At 43.5% G+C, this 21,713-nt stretch overlaps 1 protein-coding gene across 1 annotated transcript; it reads right to left on the reverse strand.

Moving 5' to 3' along the window:
- Nucleotides 1-1,252: 1,252 nt before the first annotated feature.
- Nucleotides 1,253-21,388, reverse strand: PLPP6 (phospholipid phosphatase 6). Its single transcript, XM_075833466.1, has 3 exons — nt 21,305-21,388; nt 19,795-20,261; nt 1,253-8,051 (listed from the first exon to the last, which is right to left on the reverse strand). The coding sequence occupies exons 2-3, from the start codon at nt 20,234-20,236 to the stop codon at nt 7,690-7,692; spliced, it is 804 nt and encodes a 267-aa protein (XP_075689581.1). The 5' UTR covers nt 20,237-20,261; nt 21,305-21,388; the 3' UTR covers nt 1,253-7,689.
- Between the last annotated feature and the right edge of the window lie 325 nt (nt 21,389-21,713).

The following is a 21,713-nucleotide window of genomic DNA, read 5'->3' on the forward strand; positions in this document are numbered from 1 at the left end:
AATACGTCCGTGCAACGTGCGTGATATTCACACGCCTCGCCCGGACCTATGTTAATCTATGGGGCCGTGCAGACTGTCCATGAGTTTTCACGCAGCGTGACCGCTGCGTAAAACTCACGACATGTCCGATATTTGTGTGTTGTTCGCGCATCACGCACCCATTGAAGTCAATGGGTGCGTGAAAATCACGCAAAGCACACGGAAGCACTTCCGTGTGACGCGCGTGATTCGTGCACCAGCAGTAAAAAGTATGAATGAAAACAGAAAAGCACCACGTGCTTTTCTGTTTACAGAGTGTCATAATGATGGCGGCTGCGCGAAAATCACGTAGCCACGTATCATACGCGGCTGACACACGAAGATGTTGTACCTTTTGCGCGCGCAAAACGCACACGCTCGTGTAAATCCGGCCTTAGACTTAGGAACTTTTGCGCCATTACTGTCTCTTTTCGATTAAAGAGGCTCTGTTACCAGATTTAGCAACCCCTATCTGCTATTGCAGCAGATCGGCGCTGCAATGTAGATTACAGTAACGTTTTTATTTTTAAAAAACGAGCATTTTTGGCCAAGTTATGACCATTTTTGTAGTTATGCAAATGAGGCTTGCAAAAGTCCAAGTGGGTGTGTTTAAAAGTAAAAGTCCAAGTGGGCGTGTATTAGGTGCGTACATCGGGGCGTTTTTAATACTTTTACTAGCTGGGCGCTCTGATGAGAAGTATCATCCACTTCTCTTCAGAACGCCCAGCTTCTGGCAGTGCAGACACAGCCGTGTTCGAGAGATCACGCTGTGACGTCACTCACAGGTCCTGCATCGTGTCAGACGAGCGAGGACACCGGCACCAGAGGCTTCAGTTGATTCTGCAGCAGCATCGGCGTTAGCAGGTAAGTCGATGTAGCCTTCCGTCAGATGTATATATATGTCGGGAGGGCTCAAGACATAAAACTCTGACAAAAGGGCTGCAACGTATCCTATTGTATGCAGTATACAGTGGGACACATTGCCAAAATACACCCCCGCTATAGCAGCAAAGCAGGCAGTGCTCATCTTAGCTGCCGTAGATGCCTATGCTACCTGAGATGGGAGTCTCCCCCCAGTACACGGACTATACTACACAGGAGCAGTGTGTAAGCGGCATCCTTGCCAACAGTGCATTCAGAAAGTCTTCACACCCTTTCACTTTGTTATGTTGAGGCCTTGTGCTAAAATAAAAAATAGTCGCGTCCCCCCCCCCCCCCCCCATCATTCTGCACTCAATACCCCATAATGACAAACTGAAACAGAATGACATTTTTGCAAATTTATTAACAATGAAACTCAGATTTTGCATGGGCATAAGTATTCAGACCCTTTGATAGGACACTTCAAATTTATCTCTGGGGGCCTCTCGTATCTCTAGATCAGAGACCGTATCGTGTGGAGGCACAGATCTAGAGAAGGATACAAAATAAAAATCTGATGCACTGAATGCTCCCAAGAGCACAGTGGCTTCCATAATTCCGAAATGGAAGCAGTTTGGAACAACCAGGACTCTTCCGAGTTGGCCACCATTGGGGGAGAAGGGCCTTGGTAAGAGGTGAACAAGAACCCAATGGTCACTCTGGCTGAGATCCAAAGATACTGCGTGCAGATGGGAGAAACTTCCAGAAGGTCAACCATCACTGCAGCACTCAACCAATCTGGCCTTTATATGTCGGTTGCCAGAAAGAAGTCTCTCCTCAGTAAAAGACATATGAGAGCCCGTATGGAGTTTACAAAAAAGCACCTAAAAGGACTCTCAACTGGGAGAAACAAGATTCTCCTGCTATTAGCTGCAGGGGACATCTCTCCCAACCCTGGGCCTCCCTTTTCTTCTGCCAAGCTCAACCACTTACCTGCCACACATAGAAACCCTGCAAATCTTCTTGCCATTCCTTGTAAGTCTTCTCCTGTCTCTTTTAACTGTGCTCTCTGGAACTCTCGGTCCGTGTGCAACAAACTCACCTTTATTCATGACTTATTCCTTTCTAACTCTCTCAACCTTCTGGCTCTTACAGAAACATGGCTACACCTGTCTGACACTGTTTCCCCTGCTGCTCTATCTTATGGTGGTCTCCAGTTCTCTCATGCCCCCAGAACTGAGAACAGGCAGGGTGGAGGAGTAGGTATACTTCTTTCCCCACACTGCACTTTCCAGGTCATTCCCCCGGTCCCCTCACTCACATTTCCCTCTTTTGAAGTCCACACCCTCAGACTCTTTCACCCTTTTCCCCTCCGAGTGGCAGTTGTCTACCGCCCACCGGGCTCACCCCGCCAATTCCTGGATCATTTTGCTGCCTGGCTTCCACAGTTTCTATCCTCTGAAACACCCACTCTCATCATGGGTGACTTCAACATCCCCATTGATAACCCAATCTCCTCATCTGCCTCCCAGTTTCTATCTTTAACCTCGTCCCTCGGTCTGTCACAACTTACTAACTCTCCTACACATGAAGACGGGCATTCACTTGACCTGGTCTTCTTCCGGCTCTGCTCAGTCTCTGACTTTATTAACTCTCCTCTCCCGCTTTCTGACCACAATCTTCTCTGCTTTACTATCAAATATTCTCTGCCTCCTCAGGTCATCCCTACGTATCAGACATACAGAAATCTACATGCCATTAACACTGTGAAACTCATAGACAGTCTACAGTCCTCATTGTCCCCTATCTCTTCCCTCTCCTGTCCCAATCTGGCCGCCAAACTTTATAATAACACTCTCAAAAATGCATTGGATGAAGCAGCCCCCACTACACTCCGAACCACCCGACAAAGACGACGACAACCCTGGCACACGCCTCAATCCCGCTTTCTTCAGCGGTGCTTGAGATGTGCCGAACGACTGTGGAGAAAATCGCATTTGGATGCAGATTTCCTCCATTACAAATTTATGCTCAAAACTTACAACTCTGCCCTTCACCGCGCCAAACAAGTCTACTTCACTTCTCTCATCTCCACACTATCTAATAATCCAAAACGCCTCTTTGATACTTTTCACTCCCTCCTTAGTCCTAAAGTGCAGACACCAATCACAGATCTCAGTGCTGAAGACCTGGCCAATTATTTTAAAGTTAAAATTGACAACATCCGGCATGATATTAACTCCCAGTCCCCTAGTAACATCGATCCCCTTCCCCCCCGCACTCCCTCTTCTTCACTCTCAGCATTTGACCCAATAACTGAAGAAGAAGTCTCGAGGCTCCTCTCTTCTTCTCGTCCTACTACCTGCCCTAGTGATCCTGTCCCCTCACACCTCCTCCAGTCCCTCTCCCCAGCTGTCACTAGTCACCTGACTAAAATATTTAACCTCTCTCTTTCCTCTGGTATCTTTCCCTCCGCTTTTAAACATGCCATTATAAACCCATTATTGAAAAAACCAACACTTGACCCATCCAGCGCTGCCAACTACCGACCAGTCTCTAATCTGCCCTTCATCTCCAAACTCTTGGAACGCTTGGTCTACTTTCGCCTTATCCGCTATCTCTCTGCTAACTCCATTCTTAACCCCTTACAATCTGGTTTCCGCACTCTACACTCCACAGAAACTGCCCTTACTAAAGTCTCAAATGATCTCTTGGCGGCTAAATCGGACGGTAAATCCTCTCTCCTGATTCTTTTGGATCTCTCTGCAGCCTTTGACACTGTAGACCACAAACTCCTACTTAACATGCTCCACTCTATTGGCCTCCAGGACGCGGCCCTCTCTTGGTTTTCCTCCTATCTCTCTGACCGCTCATTCAGTGTGTCATTTGCTGGTTCCACTTCTTCTCCTCTTCCCCTTGATATCGGGGTTCCTCAGGGATCAGTCCTAGGTCCGCTCCTCTTTTCTCTCTACACAGCTCCTATTGGACAAACCATCAGCAGATTTGGCTTCCAGTACCATCTCTACGCTGATGACACCCAATTATATACCTCTTCCCGTGACATCACCCCTGCTCTAATACAGAACACCAGTGATTGTCTGTCCGCTGTCTCTAACATCATGTCCTCTCTCTATCTGAAACTGAATCTTTCTAAAACTGAGCTCCTTGTGTTCCCACCATCTACTAACCTCCCTAAACCTGATGTCTCCATCTCTGTGTGTGGCACTATCATAACTCCTAAGCAGCACGCCCGCTGTCTCGGGGTTATTTTTGACTCAGATCTTTCCTTTACTCCTCACATACAATCACTTTCACGCTCCTGTAATTTTCACCTCAAAAACCATCTCCAGAATCCGCTCTTTTCTTACGGAGGAAACTGCCAAAACTCTCATTGTTGCTCTGATTCACTCTCGTCTTGACTACTGTAACTCATTACTAGTCGGTCTTCCCCTCACTAAACTCTCCCCTCTCCAATCTATCCTCAATGCAGCAGCCAGGCTCATCTTTATGACCAACCGCTACACCAACGCCTCTATTCTGTGCCAGTCACTGCACTGGTTGCCCATCCCCTTCCGAATAAAATTCAAACTTATTATTCTCACCCACAAAGCTCTCCACAGTGCTGCACCTCCTTACATCTCCTCCCTCATCTCTGTCTACCACCCTACTCGGGCTCTACGTTCTGCCAACGACCTTAGATTAAAATCCTCCATAATCCGAACCTCCCACTACCGTCTCCAGGATTCCTCTCGTGCTGCACCCGTCCTCTGGAATGTGCTACCCCAGACAATCAGATTAATTCCCAATATCCACAGTTTTAAACGTGCCCTGAAAACACATCTATTTAGACAGGCCTATAACATTCCCTAATCTGACTCCTTTCCATGGCCCTCCATTTAGATTAGTCATCAGAATAAGATTCCCTCACACTCCTTCTCTTCATGTCCGTCATACACGGATACTGGCTGGTGACCGGCTCATGCAGCTTTATGTTACCACCGCATGTGTATAAAAATGGCTGGACTATTGTACAGAACAAACACTATTACACTTTGTGTCTCCCTTATGTCCTCATAGATTGTAAACTCTTGCGAGCAGGGTCCTCACTCCCCAGGTTTGAATTGTAAATTAACTTTGTCACTATGTAATGTCTGATATTGTTTGTTTCATGTTCCCTCTAAATTGTAAAGTGCTGCGTAATATGTTGGCGCTATATAAATAAAGATTATTATTATTATCTCGTTGTCCGATTAAACCAAGATTGAACTTTTTGGCCTTAATTCTAAGAGTCATGTATGGTGGAAACCGGGCACTGCTCATCACCTGCCTAATACCATCCCTACAGTTAAGCATGGTGGTGGCAGCATCATGCTGTGGGGGTGTTTTTCAGCAGATGGGACAGGGAGACTGGTCAGGGTTGAGGGAAAGATCAATGAAGGAAAAGTACAGAGATGTTCTTAATAAAAACCTGATCCAGTGGTGCTCTGGACCAAAGGTTCACCTTCCAACAAGACAATAACCCTAAGCACACACAGCAAAGACATCACAGGAATGGCTCAGGGACAACTCTGTGAATGTCCTTGGGTGGCCCAGCCAGAGTACTGACGAACCCAATCAAACATCTCTGGAGAGGGCAGAAAATGTCTGTCCACCTAAGGTGCCCATCCAACCTGACAGAGCTTGAGGGGATCTAAAGAGAAGAATGGCAGAAAATCCCAACATCCAGGTGTGCAAACCTTGTGGCATCACACCCGCAAAGACTTGAGGCGGTTATCGCTGCCAAAGGTGCTTCAAAGTACTAAGTAAATCGTTTTTTTTGTGCTAAGAGACCGTGCAACCTGTGCAGGTACCACCACCTCCAGTGAGAGTGCCCCGCGTCACTTCCAGTTCCAACTCACACGGAGCACCGCCTGCTAACATCTACACTGAGCTTAGTAGGGGGAAGAAGGAAGGAAGGAAGGAAGGAAGGAAGGAAGGAAGGAAGGAAGGAAGGAAGGAAGGAAGGAAGGAAGTTTCTTTGATTCGGGCACCACCATCACTAACAGACCATCGTTGTCGCTCGAATGGTTAGCTCTGCTGAGCAGGGAGCATCAGAGAGAGGTCAGTATATGTGCTCTCCTGTGTTCGTGTAGTTCCTCTATTGCTGGAAAGGAGTGAGATTACCGGGAAAGCTCTAGTGATAACGGTCCATATATGGACAGTGATGTCGCTCGAGCTTAGCGTCATATGTGTTTAACAGAGGCCTATGACGGATGCCAGTGTATGGCATCCATCATCCACAATCTATTATGGCATCCGTTCGATGTGTATATGTGTATATATATATATATATATATGCGCTTTCCTTGACGTTCATGATACACGTACATGAAACAGATATATATATATATATATATATAACAATTTTTTGCTTGAATTTCATTTTATTGTCTTTTCTATTAGACATCAAAATTTGGTTTCTAAACTTGGGAAAAAATAATAATCACACATGTTGCAGGTAGCATTTAGCAACAAAGAATTTCTCAATTAAGACAAATAGTATTGATTTTTCCCAATAATTCTTAGGCCTCGTTCACATCCGAGTTGGGGTCCCGTTCTGACTTTCCGTTGGAGCTTTCCGTCAGAAAGGGACCATGAACAGACAAACGGAGCCCAGAGGTTTCCGTTTCCATCACCATGGTCATAGTCACGCTGTTGCTTCCGGCAAAACTACGGGTATGGTGCACAACAGAGACCAACAGAAATCATGGGCACCGGATCAATGTCCCATTCCGACGGAACGTCAGAACGGGAAACCAATGCAGATGTGAACAAGGCCTAACTGCAGCAAAACATCTGGGCATGTAGGTTCTTAACATTAAAGTGTTTGGACAGGTCAGTATGCTTGTCCAGCTTTTCTCTATGGCCACTTTAACTTAAACTCAGACCTGACTTGCAATTTACAAAAGAGTGCATATTAATAACTAGCCCCAATAGTCGTTACACGCCGTTCCCCTATAAGAATAACAGATCATGCACAATATTGTTAAGGCTGACTGGCTAATTGGCAAAAGCATGGCAATGTTCGAGTTATGCTGGTGTAAAAGAAGGAGTGTCATTTTAAAATGGCCCCATTGGTTTTCAACTAAACTATAGTCTGATGTCTTTATCAAAATAAAAGCGGTAAACTAACCTCAGAGAATCCATTTCCCCCCCCCCGGAAAAAAACAACTAAATAAGGAAAAGTTCAACAACAGAGACCTGTAAAGTGAACCAAAAAAGGCGCAAATAAAATAGAACACTTTACACGTAAATACCTCAGAACTCACTAAAGTTCTACTAAACCAGAAAATGTATAAAGCAACGTTCTTCTACCAATGTTCAGACTGAAAATGTACAAAAAAAAGAAATAAAATGTTCAAACAATTATTGTCACAGAATATAAAATGTTCCCAGACAGAATATCTGAAGAAAAGGTAGAACAAAGCCCCAGGTTTTCGATTTTTTTTTTTTTTTAACACTTGGATCTTCGAAGAAAAATAAAATAAAAAATAGTTTGATGTTCACAGTCTTGGGACCAACATTGCAGAAGACGGAACGTTGGATTTGAAGTGCAATGATTTTTACAGCCAGTGCCGTCTACTAATTTGTTCCTATATCAGCTAGTGTCATTTTTTGCCTTGGTGCTGCATGTAGCTGACCCCTCGAAGATATAGTTGGAGGTCCATGTATAAAAAGCTTCAAGATGTGGTGGGCAATCTAGTCATATCCATTGTAAAGGATAACCAGGCTAAAATGATGCCTCCAAAATGGCCACTTTTTGTCAATACTTCATATTTTGAACAGGGCAGGTAGAGTATTTGGTGACAGCCACAGGTATTCAACCAAACCATACTGCATGTGCCCCATAAAAAAGCCAAATAACACATCAGTCACATTGTGTCTACCCAGCATGACTCTGGACAAACTAACCACAATAGCCCAAAGCATGACAAGGATCCTAACCGGCACAGCGAGGACCAGGTGATTAAGCATAAAACGAGAAACCATTGCTGCTCGCGTAGCATGACCTGACGGGAAGGAATACTTGTCCACAGAAAACGTAGCAAACATGTCCATGCGGTTCTGTATAGGTCTCCGACGCTTCACTATTCCTTTCACAATTCCCACAAGTACGATATCCAATAGTAGCGCTGTAGAGAGAAACATAAAACCATTAATATAGTTTGAGACATTAAAGCGTCACTGTCGATTCCAATGAACTTCCAGAATAAATAGTCGTGTGTGTACCGGAGGAATAACCACTGACAGTTAGGCTGGATTCACACGAGCACATTACATCCGTAATGGACGGAACGTATTTCGGCCGCAAATCCCGGAACCGAACACACTGCAGGGAGCCGGGCTCCTAGCATCATAGTTATATACGACGCTAGGAGTCCCTGAGTCGCTGCAGGACAACTGACCCGTACTGTAATTGTGTTTTCAGTACGGGACAGTAGTTCCACGGAGAGGCAGGGACTCCTAGCGTTGTACATAACTATGATGATAGGAGCCCGGCTCCCTGCAGTGTGTTCGGTCCGGGACTTGCGGCCGAAATACGTTCCGTCCATTACGGACGTAACATGCTAGTGTGAACCCAGCCTTATAGCACTTCTATTCTCCATTAGCAGTTTCTCTGCAGGCTCCATATCTAAGGGTACGTTCACACGCTTACTAAAAAATGCCTGAAAATATGGAGCGGTTTTCAAGGGAAAACAGCTCCTGATTTTCAGACGTTTAAGCCACTCGCTATTTTCACAGCGTTTTTTTACTTCCCTTTTTGGAGCGGTTTTTCTAGAGTGTATGAAAAACGGCTCCAAAAAACGGTGAAGAAGTGGCATGCGCTTCTTTTTTGCGGCGGTTTTGAAAAACTGCTACGAAAAAAAAACAGCCCATCATAACAGAACGCCGTTTTTCCCATTGAAATCAATGGGCAGATGTTTGGAGGCGTTCTGCTTCTGATTGTCCGCCGTTTTTTCAGGACGTTTACGGCCCGAAAAACTTTGGCTCAGTTTATACGTGTGGGGTTTGCACAACGACACTTGAATTTCTGCCACGGATCTGTACGATTCAACTGAATGGGTTAAATCCACCAGCTTTTCCATGCAGAATCTGTGGTAATAAGTAGTATGCTACTTATAACGTGGTGACAGAGCCTCTTTAAGTGCCCCGTCTCCTACATAATGGGATCGGCGCTGTAATGTAGATTACAGCAGTGTTTTTTATTTAGAAAAACGATCATTTTTGACGGAGTTTATGTCCTAGATTAGCTTTATGCTAATGAGTTTCTTAATAGACAACTGGGCGTGTTTTACTTTTTGACCAAGCGGGCGTTGTGGAGAGAAGTTCAGTACAGGAAATGCGGCCGGCATACGAACCGTATATCACGGACCACACACGCTCATGTGAAGCCGACTTTACTTATAAATATCTTAACACATATAAAATTCACAAAGATGCAATATCCATGGTAAATCTTCCCGTGCTCACACAGACTATGTAGGGGAAACGAGGCATAAGGGTACATTCATACGGCGCGGGTAAATCAATATTTATTTGTACAATTACCCAAAAAAGAGAGTGTGAGTGTGAGTGTGAGTGTGTGTGTGTGTGTGTGTGCGCAGACCGAAAGGGTCTATTAACCCCTTAGTGTCTAAGCCTGTTTTGGCCTTCAGGACCAGCCCCATTTTTGCAAATCTGACATGTGTCACTTTATGTGGTAATAACTCCAGAATGCTTTTACCTATCCAAGCGATTCTGGGATTGTTTTCTAATGACATGTTGTACTTTATGATACTGAAAAAATTTTGTCATTAAATTCAATATTTATTTGTAAGAAACGCCAAGATTTAGAGAAAATTAGCAAAAATTAGCATTTTTCTAAATTTTAATGTATTTACTTGTAAAACAGATAGTAATACCACACAAAATACATACTAGTTTATATTTCCCATATGTCTACTTTATGTTTGCGTCATTTTTTGAACATTCTTTTATTTTTCTAGGACGTTACAAGGCTTAGAACTTTAGCAGCAATTTCTCATATTTTCAAGAAAATTTCAAAAGGCTATTTTTTCAGGGACCAGTTCAGTTCTGAAATGGCTTTGAGGGCCTTATATATTAGAAAGTCACCATAAATCACCCCATTTTGAAAACTGCACCCATCAAAGTATTCAAAACAGCATTCACAAAGTATTTTAGCCCTTTAGGCGTTTCACAGGAATTAAAGCAAAGTAGAGGTGAAATTCACTTGTAATAAATTTTTTCTGTACCACAGAAGGATTTACCCAAGAAATGCAACTCAATATTTATTGCCCAGATTCTGCAGTTTTTAGAAATACCCCACATGTGGCCCTAGCGCGGTCATGGACTGAAACACAGGCCTCAGAAGCAAAGGAGCACCTAGTGGATTTTGGGCCTATTTTATTAGAATATATTTTAGGTACCATGTCAGGTGTGAGGAGGCCTTGTGCTGCCAAAACAGTGGAAACACCCCAAAAGTGACCCCATTTTGGAAACTATACCCCTCAAGGAATTTATCTCTGGGTATAGTTAGCATTTTGAACCCACAGTTTTTTTGCTAAATTTATTTGAATTAGTATGTGAAGATGAAAATCTACTTTTTTTCTGAAAAAAGGTAGCCATTTTTAATTTTTACAAGGAATAAAGGAGAAAAAGCGCCCCAACATTTGTAAAACAATTTCTCCTGATTACGTAAATACCCCATATGTGGTAATAAACTACTGTTTGGACCCACACCGGGGCTTAGAAGGGAAGGAGCGCTATTTGGCTTTTGGAGCTCAAATTTAGCTGGAATGTTTTTGGGTGTCATGTCGAATTTGCAAAGCCCCTGAGAGACCGAAACAGTGGAAGCCCCCCAAAAGTAACCCCATTTTGGAAACTACACCACTTAAGGAATCTATCTAGGGGTATAGTGAGCATTTAGGCCCCACACGTCTTTTGCAGAATTTATTAGAATTAGGCCGTGAAAATTAATATCAACATTATTTCCACTAAAATGTTGAATTTTTTCAATTTCACAAAGGATAAACGAGAAAATGCACCCCAACGTTTGTAAAGCTATTTCTCCCGAGTACGGCAATACCCCACATGTGGTCATAAATGTTTTTTCATTAGAAAGTAATTAACCCTTTACGAACTGATTCATGTTTTGCTTTTTAGTTTTTCCTCCCCGCTTTCCAAGAGCCACTACTTTTTTATTTTTCTGTCAATAGAGCGGTGTGGGGGCTTATTTTTTGCGGGACGAGCTGTCGTTTTTATTGGTACCATTTTTTGGTACGATGCCATATCGGTGGACATAAACGGCTGTTTGGGCACGCTGTAGGGCTCAGAAGGGAGGGACGCCATTTGGCTTTTGGAGCGCATATTTTGCTTGGTAGTAGCTCTGGCGTTTTGCTGGTATTTCAGTTTATAATGTTGGGGCACATGTAGGCTGGGCAGAGTACATCAGGGGCATAATAAGAGGGTATAATAATGGGGTAAATAAATAATAATCCACAGATATGTGGCCAGTGTCGCACTGATAAATGGCGCCCGATCTTATCCACTTTTGGACACTGCACATTTTGCATCGCCATAATCTGGGAGCCGGAACTTTTTTTATTTTTTCACCACCGGAGCTGTGTGAGGGCTTATTTGTTGCGGGACAATCTGTAATTTTCATTGGTACCATTTTGGGGTACATGCGATTTTGTTGATCACATTTTATTCAATTTTTCGGCAAGCCAGGTGACCAAAAACCATCAATTCTGACAATGATTTTTATTTATTTTTGACGGCGTTTACCCTGGGCTATAAATGACTATTATACTTTATTCTGCGGGTCGGTACGATTACGGCGATACCATTTGTATATACGTTTTTTTATGTTTTGCAGCGTTTGAGCAATAAAATAACTTATTTAGAAAATAATGTATTTTCTGTGTCACCGTATTCTGAGAGCCATAACTTTTTTATTTTTCAGTCAAAAAAGCTGTGTAATGGCTTGTTTTTTGCGGGACGGGTTGTAGTTTGTATGCGTACTATTTTGGCGTACATGCGACTTTTTATTACATATTTTGTGAGGGGTGGTGACCAAAAAATAGTGATTCTGACATTGTTTTTCGCTTGTTTTTTTTGCGTGGTTCACTGTGCAGGAAAAATAATATTATAGTTGGGGTCGTTACGAACGCGGTGATACCAAATATGTGTACTTTTTTTTTACGTGTTCATTTTTTTTCCTATAATGAAAGACTTATTATAGGAAAAAAACCAGTTCTTGTTTATATCACTTATAACTTTTATTTTTACACTTTTTTTAAAACATTTTTATTCTTTTTTTTACTTTTTTCACTTGTCCCACTAGGGGACACTTAGACTTGCAGCTCTGATCGCTGCTGGAATACATTACACTACACACGTAGTGTAATGCATTTCAACTGTCATTGTGACGTGACAGTCACACTGACAGGAAGCCTACGACGACCACCCTCGGGGTGGTCCTCATAGGCTTCTGTACATGGCAACCCAGAAGCCATTGTCTGGCGTCCGGTTGCCATGGGTACCATCGCCAGCCCCCGTGATTTCACATGGGGGCTGCCGATCGGCGCTAAAGACCTTAATTGTGGCGTTCAAAATCGAGCGCCGCAATTAAGGGGTTAACTGCCGATATCAGCGGCGACAGGCCGCTGATCGGCAACGGGGAGAGCAGGGCTGACACCCTGCACAGTTAACCGCCGCTGCGGTGTAGCGCCGCGCGGCGGTTAACTGTCAAAGCACTGCCGTAACTGTACGTCAAGGTGCACGAACTTACTGCTCACCATGACGTACAGTTACGTTATGGTGCGTTAAGGGGTTAAACACATTGCAACTAAGGTGCGGTTAGAAACGCATTGTAAACAAATAAAAAAAAAAAAAAACATTTTTTACTATAGTTTACAGCATATATTTTTTTTTTACCGCAACGTATGAATAGACCTCACGTAAAACATCAATATGCTTTAATAGCCTTATCTTTAACCCCTTGAGTACCCAGCTCATTTTGGCCTTGAGGACCAGACCCATTTTTTCAAATCTGACATGTGTCACTTTATGTGGTAATAACTCTGGAATGCTTTTACCTATCCAAGCGATTCTGAGATTGTTGTCTCGTGACATATTGTACTTTAGGTTAGTGCAAAAATGTGGTCGATAAATTCATTGCTTATTTGTGAAAAACACCAAAATTTAGAGAAAATATGAAGAAATTATGATTTTTCCAATTTTAAATGTATCTGCTTGTAAAACAGATGGTAATACCACACAAAATAGTTACCAATTAACATCTCCCTCTACTTTAATGTTTGCATCGTTTTTTGAACATCCTTTTATTTTTCTATGACCTCACAAGGCTTAGAACTTTAGCAGCAATTTCTCATATTTTTAAGAAAATTTCAAAAAGCTTTTTTCAGGGACGAGTTCAGTTCTGAAGTGGTTTTGAGTGCCCTATATATTAGAAAGCCCCATAAAACACCCCATTTTGAAAACTGCACCCCTCAAAGTATCCAAAATAGCCTTCAGAAAGTGTTTCAACCCTTTTGGCGTTTTACAGGAATTGAAGGAAAGTAGAGCTGAAATTTTAAAATTTAATTTTTTTTGCTAAAATTCATATGTAATAAAAAAAAATCTATACCACAGAAGGTTTTACCTGAGAAACACAACTCAATATTTATTGCCCAGGTTCTGCAGTTTTAGGAAATATCCCACATGTGCGCTAATGGACTGAAACACAGGCCTCAGAAGCAAAGGAGCACCTCTTGGATTTTGGGGCCTCCTTTTTTCAGAATATATTTTAGGCACCATGTCAGGTTTGAAGAGGTCTTGTGGTGCCAAAACAGTGGAAACCCCCAAAAGTGACCCCCATTTTTTCAACTACACCCCTCAGGGAATTTATCTAGGGGTATAGTTAGCATTTTGACCCCACAGGTATTTTGCTATATTTTCTGGAGTTAGTCTGTGAAAATGAAAATCTACTTTTTTTCTGGAAAAACGTAAAAATGTCTAATTTTTGCAAGAAATAAAGGAGAGAAAGCACCCCAACATTTGTAAAGCAATTTCTCCCGATTACGGAAATACCCCATATGTGGTAATAAACTGCTGTTTGGACCCACAGCAGGGCTCAGAAGGGAAGGACCCCCCAATTGGATTTTGGAGCTCTGATTTTACTGGAATGGTTTTCGGTGCCGTGTCACGTTTGCAACGCCTTGGAGGGACCTAAACAGTGGAATACCCCCAAAAGTGACCCCATTTTGGAAACTATACCCCTCAAGGAATTTTTCTAGTGGTATAGTTAGCATTTTGACCCCACAGGTTTTTTGCTGAATTTATTGGAATTAGTCTGTGAAGAGGAAAAGACTTTTTTTTGGAAAAAAAACAGAATTTTCTAATTTTTATAAGGAATAAAGGAGAAAAAGCACCTCAACATTTGTAAAGCAATTTCTCCTGATTACGGAAATACCCCATTATGTGGTAATAAACTGCTGTTTGGACCCACGGCAGGGCTCAGAAGGGACGGAGCACCATTTGGATTTTGCAGCTCAGATTTTGCTGAATTGGTTTCTGGGGGCCATGTCGCATTTGCAGAGTCCCTGAAGTACCAGTACAGTAGAAATTCCCCAGGTGTGATCCCAATTTGGAGACTATACCCCTGAAAGAATTAAATTAGAGGTGTAGTGAGCATTTTGAGCCCTCAGGTGTTTTATAGATTATTAGAATTGGTCCGTGAAAATTAAAAAAAAATTTTTTTTTCCAATAACCTGTAGATTTAGCTCAGAATTTTTTCATTTCCACAAGGAATACAGGAGAAAAGACGCCCCAAAATGTGTTACACAATTTCTCCTGAGTATGGAAAAACCCCACGACTTTATTCCATACTTACAAAAATGGATATAGATAAAAGCATAAGATAAGCTCTTGCAACACGCCAAATAATGCAACCCGACCCTGGGTTTCGCCCTTCTGGCTTCCTCTGGGGCATAAAAGCTTATCTTATGCTTTTATCTATATCCATTTTTGTAAGTATGGAATAAAGTCGTGGAATTTGCCGTTTCCAAAAGGTAGTGCACTATCTCCTTTTTCTCCCTTGTTGGAGATTTAGAACATCAAGTACGAGGATATACACAGCAAGCAGTTGCATTTCTGCAGTTTCACTTCTGTGTGGAACCACAAGTACCAGCGAGATATACACACCAGTGGAAATTTGGATCGTTTTTTCTGCATGCTAGCTGGGGGAAGGTCAAACCTTTGATGGACATTTCAGACTGTACATCTACAACCGTCTGAGCGGTAAAAAACTATCATTTTTACATCAGGGTATATGTAAGCTGGGCGGAGTACATCAGGGTATATGTAAACTGTGCGGAGTACATCAGGGTATATGTAAGCTATGTGGAGTACATCAGGGTACATGTAAGCTGGGCGGAGTACATCAGGGTATATGTAAGCTGGGCGGAGTACATCAGGGTATATGTAAGCTGGGCGGAGTACATCAGGGTGTATGTAAGCTGGGCGGAGTAAATCAGGGTATATGTAAGCTGGGCGGAGTACATCAGGGTATATGTAAGCTGGGCGGAGTACATCAGGGTATATGTAATATGCGCGGAGTACATCAGGGTATATGTAAGCTTGGCGGAGAGCAACAGGGTATATGTAAGAAAAAAATAGAGACGATCCAGAGATTGTGATATACAAAATAGGAAAAACTAAGTTTCCACTTTATTAAATGCAAGCTATCCAAGCTTGAAATAGAACACCAGGAGGAAAAGACAGGGTGGTGATATGCGGCAATAAATTAGCCTACGCGTTTCAGGCACTAGGCTGTGCCCTTACAATTGCTGCCGTGTGCCGTCGCGGCTGACCCGGGCGATTACGAACACAGGAGTGTTAGATTGGTGAGCTGGAGGTTTCCTCCCATTTCCCTCTTCCCTTTATATTATTACTAGGGTATATTTAAGCTGTGCGGAGTGCAACAGGGTATATGTAAGCTGTGCGGAGTACATCAGGGTATATGTAAGCTATGTGGAGTACATCAGGGCATATGTAATCTGTGCGGAGTACATCAGGGTATATGTAAGCTATGTGGAGTACATCAGGGTATATGTAAGCTGTGCGGAGTACATCAGGGTATATGTAAGCTATGTGGAGTACATCAGGGTATATGTAAGCTGTGCGGAGTACATCAGGGTATATGTAAGCTGGGCGGAGTACATCAGGGTATATGTAAGCTGGGCGGAGTACATCAGGGCATATGTAAGCTGGGCGGAGTACATCAGGGTATATGTAAGCTATGTGGAGTACATCAGGGCATATGTAATCTGTGCGGAGTACATCAGGGTATATGTAAGCTATGTGGAGTACATCAGGGTATATGTAAGCTGTGCGGAGTACATCAGGGTATATGTAAGCTATGTGGAGTACATCAGGGTATATGTAAGCTGGGCGGAGGGCAACAGGTCATACATAATAGGATGATGTAACAATGGGGTAAATAAATAATAAAATTAATTATCCATGGATAGAGACGTACGCTTTGAACCAATCCTTCATGCACAGGCCGGATTATTGGGTGCAGGAGTCGCACTTCTAAAGGGCGTCTGTGGTATTGTACAAAATATCCGCACTCCAGTATTGCCTAATCTTTGACTTCTTCACTAGCCCCATATGTAGCACAGACCCCAAAATGTCAGTTTCCGCTGCATTTACAGGGTCTACCAGTGGGGGCTGCAAATGATGACGTGGGGTTTTAGATGAAGAACTGCTGCACATATAAATTAGTCTGGGCCGTCGTTTTGCATTATTGCGTTCCAAGAGTCAGAACTTTTTATTTTTCCGTTGACGAGCTGTGTGAGTGCTTGATTTTCATGGGACGAGCTGTCGTTTTTATTAGTATCATTTTGGGGTACATGCGATGATTTGATCAGTTTTTATTCCATTTTTTCTGAGGTGAGGAGACCAAAAAACAGAAATTCTTTCACTGTTTTTTTTAACGACGTTCTCTGTGCAGTATAAACAACATGTTTACTTTATTCTGCGGTTTGATAGGATTATGGCAATACCAAATTTATATTGTTTTTATATGTTTTACACAATAAAAACACCTTTTTTCTAAATAAAATGTTTTAGTGTCACCATATCCTGAGAGCCATAACTTTATTTTTTTGTCGACGGAGCTTTGTGAGGGCTTGTTTTTTGCGTGACACACTGTAGTTTTTATTGGTACCATGTTTGGCTACGCGCGACTTTTTGATCACTTTTTATCGAAACAACGTGACCAAAAAAGGAAATTCTGCCATTGTTTTTTATGGTATTTTTTTTACGGTGTTCACCGTGCGGGATAAATAATATGATATTTTTTTAGGTCAGGCCAATACGAACGCGGCGATACCTATTATGTCTAGTTTTTGTCTTTTTTTTCCTAATTATAAAGGGCTTGATCAAGGAAACAAGGCGATTATTGTTTTTAATACGTAAAACTTTTATTTATTTATCTAAAACTTTTTTTTTTGCTTTTTATTTTACACATACTTTTGGACTGGAAGATCTGATCTTCTGATCCCCTGTACAATACACTGCACTACTTGTGTATGTACTTGTGTAGTGCAGTGTAACTGTCACTTTACAACTGACAGTTGAGCCTATTACGTCCTGCCTAATAGGCTCCCGTACCTGGCAACCAGGAAGCCGTTGCTAGGCTTCCTGGTTGCCATTGCAACCATCAGAACCCCGCGATTTTTCGCGTGGGGAGGGCAATGGGGTGCAGAGGGAGCCCCCTCCCTCTGTATCAATCACTTAAATGCCACTGTCTATTGACAGCGGCATTTAAGGGGTTAAACTACAGCGATCGGAGAAGACAGCGATCGCTGTAGTTGCAGTGGGATGTCGGCTGTATATTACAGCCGACATCCGATGAAGATGGAGCGAGCACAGCTCCTGTGCCCGCTTCATCCTCAGGGCGTTACTATACGGCCATTTTCGGGAAGGGGTTAATAAAAATGGTGGGGTTTTTTTTTTACACCGCTTTCTCTGATCTCCTCACGTATCTCACAGAAATGAGGAGATCAGAGAAAGTGACAGGAGCTTTCTCCTGCAGACGACGTCACAGACGGCTGTGATTGGTTAGTCTTCAGAGACTGACCAATCACAGCAATCGCCGGCATTGGGGACTGCTAATTGGTCCCCAGGCCGGTAGCAGAGACGGTTAGCTGTCAATGACAGCTGCTGCCGCTGTTATATCACTATGTGATTTCACATAGTGAGGCCCCATGCACGCGACCGTGCCCGCAATCACGGCAATTGCGGGCACGGATGGCCGCCGACTGACAGCCGCATTTTCGGGCTGTGCTCCCATACAAAGTATGGGAGCATGGCCCGCAAAAGAACGGACATGTTCCATAATTCCCGGAACATTTCCACGGCACGGACACCCTTCCGTAGTGCTAAGGTGTCAGTGTTCAATGAAAGTGAATGGCTCCGTTATTGCGGTCCGCAAAAACGGAGGTTTTTTACGGTCGTGTGCATGGGGCCTAAGGCCCCATGCACACGACCGTAAAAAAACTCAGTTTTTGCGGACCGCAATAACGGAGCCATTCACTTTCATTGAACACTGACACCTTTCCGTAGCACTACGGAAAGGTGTCCGTGCCGTGGAAATGTTCCGGGAATTATGGAACATGTCCGTTCTTTCGCATTTTGCGGGCCGTGCTCCCATACTTTGTATGGGAGCACGGCCCGAAAATGCGGCTGTCAGTCAGCGGCCGGCCGTGCCCGCAATCGCGGGCCGTGATTGCGGGCACGGTCGTGTGCATGGGGCCTTACAGTTTATTCCTTCTCCGCAATAGTACGGCGAAGGTACGCTGCAATAAGCGGCCAGCGACGTACTATTACGGAGAAGGTACGCAAGGGGTTAAAGTAGTGTTCACAATAAACAACATTTCAAGATGTCTCCAAGAACCTTGTGGTTTCTACTGGAGAACCTTTCTGCGGTTTTTCTTTTTTGTTTATTTTTTTTTTTAAACCAACCAAGTTTAGGCTATGTTCACACAGAGTTTTTGCAGGCGGAATTTCTGCCTCAAAGTTCCATTTGGAAGTTTGAGGCAGATTTTCCTCTCCCTGCACGCCGATTTTCACCCCCCCTCGGTGCAATTTGCCAGGTTTGGTGGATGCCTGGCAAATGGCACCTACTGGAATACATAGTGCCTACTGTTAAATTTAGTGGAGGAGGGATAATGGTCAGGGCCTGTTTTTTAGGGTTCGGGCTAGGTAACTTATTTCCAGTGAACAGTAATGTTAATGCTACAGCATGCAAATACATTTTAGACAATTGTAGGATTCCAAGTTTGTGGGAACAGTTTGGAGAAGGTCCTTTTCTGTTTCAGCGTGACTGTGCCCCTGTGCACATAGCAAGGTCCATAAAGGCACAGAGCCCAGACCTCAACCACAGCCAAATGTTTGGGTTGAATTGGAACACAGATTGCGAGCCAGGCCTTCTCGTCTATTAGAATGGTCTGACCTCACAAATGCTCTCCTGGCTGAATGGGAACAAGTTTCCAGACACTCCAAAAAGCCTTCGCAGAAGAGTGGAGGCGGTTAGAAATGCATAAATTGGACCACTCCATATAAAACCCCCATGGTTTAGAAATGGGAATGCCAAGAAAATCATAAAGGTGTAATAGTCTGGTCTTCACTTACTTTTGGCCAGTTAGTGTACACTGACACTAATGTATCCGGTTGACGTATAAAGGTGTTTTTTTTATTTCACGGTGTAAAATCACGAAGTGGCCTCTGCTATTCTACCCGTCAAAACTAATGTAAACCTGACAGAACGAGTCTTACTTTTAACAGGATACAAACTTTACTTACCAAAGAGCAGGTTAAGTATGACCTCCCGGCCAGCTGAGCTGTCACTTCTGTACAAGCAATACATTGTACCAGCAATCCAAGGTATGCCATGCCCAGTAATCTCCACCAACTTCATCATAGGACGGGCGCTGCCCCACGAAGACCCATCCCTTGCACAAACTCCCATCGTTTTGGATAACCATAAGTCTACAGCCAATAATGACCTTAGCGCAATCCCAAGAAAAGATGGATTTAATTTCATGCAGTCTTCTTCTGGAAGCTGCTGCTGAGATGAAGAAGAGTTGGAGTCCTTGCGGTGAACTGGACTGTCCGATGTCCGAAGTCGCACCGACGTTTGCTCAGATACACTCGTCTTAGTAGTCAGTAGGGACATAAACTCGAATCTTCCATTGGCATTAGGATTAGCAGTATTGGCTGCTCTGGTGACTCTTGGACTTGGCATCTTTGCAGGTCGTGCGGTTATTGATCTGTACATAGAATAAAAACCATGTATTAGATTTATAGGAGCTAAATTAACTTAAAGGGATTCTTCAGATTTGGCTGCCAAGCACCCGGACAGATTTAAACACCTGATCTCCAGGCTACTTTTCCTTATAATGGTCCGAATCTGGATAAGCAAGCGGGTCCCATGTTCAACATCTGTAGGGAATTTGTATGTTCTACCTGCGATTCATCCGAGTACTACGATTTCCACCCAAACCTCCAAAAACACACAGATAGGTGAACGGGCATTGGCCGTAGGGTGTAATTCCAAGATAGAGAAATGAGATTGCCAGCCAGATCAAAGGGATTTTCCAATGTGAAGAAATAGCCTATACAATATATGGTCGGTGGGTGTGCGACCCCTGGCACCACTGCCAATCAGCAGATTTGAAGGAGGTGCAACGTTTATGCAAGCGCTTCTTTGCCATCATTCCTTACCGGCTCTATACCGTGAATTACCGAAACTTGTGGCGGCGGTTCACAGGATTACAGCCTTCTCCAGTTCAAGTGAAGCAGTAATAGAAATAAAGGGGGTAGCAGCGCCGCTGATAGGCAGGGGTGCGAGAGTCGGACCCCCACGATCATATATTGATCATTTGCTGCTCACTGGAAAATCCCTTTAATAACAATCCCTGTACAGTGCTACAGAATATGTATGCGCTATAGAAGCAACAAGAAATACAGAGATAAAACATAGGGACACCATGTCCTCATTTGGACGGTACGAGGCAGGTACTATAATGCACAGCAAATCTTTAAAAAAAAAAAGACAAAATATTCAAATGACTGGACAGGAATACTGGGGAGGGGGTCTGTTGCTTACTATAGGAGGAGAGGAGGGGGAAAGAGGCATCATATGCATGAGGAGGACGTGTATGCAGATACAGAACATACACGTAAGCGGACGACGGTGGCACAGCTCGTATTTCCGATACAGCAATACAAAGTGCATTGTGTTCAGCGGCTATGACCCAGCGACCGCAGACAGGACAAATCACAGGAACCGCCAATCAAAAACGCCACTGACCTCGGGATAAGCACCAGCACCTGTGCCGCAATTCAGTCCCCGTTTCCGGCAACCAACTCATCAGCATTCACGTCTAGTCAACACGTCGTTTGACGTCACCAAGCTCCACATCTCAAGTACGCGCCGTCGTTTCCTGATAGTGACGCTCGCCTCTATTATCTGGTGCGTGAGTCACGTGCAGACATTTCCCACAGTATGTGCTGACGAGGAACCGCAGTGATGAGTGGGGATAGCCAGACTCTCTGACGTCTCAATATTTGCCGCCATTTTATGGATTGCAGTAATAGTGACATCACTAAAGCAACAACATAGCGCTACAGCTACTACACGATGTTGTTAGCTCATAGTGTAGTTACATCATTGTTTCATTACTTATTACTATAATGGCAGCAAAAGCTTTTGTTACAGA

Source organism: Rhinoderma darwinii, chromosome 7, assembly GCF_050947455.1.
Source record: "Rhinoderma darwinii isolate aRhiDar2 chromosome 7, aRhiDar2.hap1, whole genome shotgun sequence".
NCBI classification, from domain to species: Eukaryota; Metazoa; Chordata; class Amphibia; order Anura; family Rhinodermatidae; genus Rhinoderma; species Rhinoderma darwinii.

Excerpts from the sequence above, each read along its gene's own strand:
- PLPP6 (XM_075833466.1), bottom strand. The coding sequence starts at position 20,236 with ATGCCAAGTCCAAGAGTCACCAGAGCAGCCAATACTGCTAATCCTAAT. Across the intron at positions 8,052-19,794 it reads CATACTTAACCTGCTCTTTG|CGCTACTATTGGATATCGTA; the intron begins GTAAGTAAAGTT and ends TTCTCTCTACAG.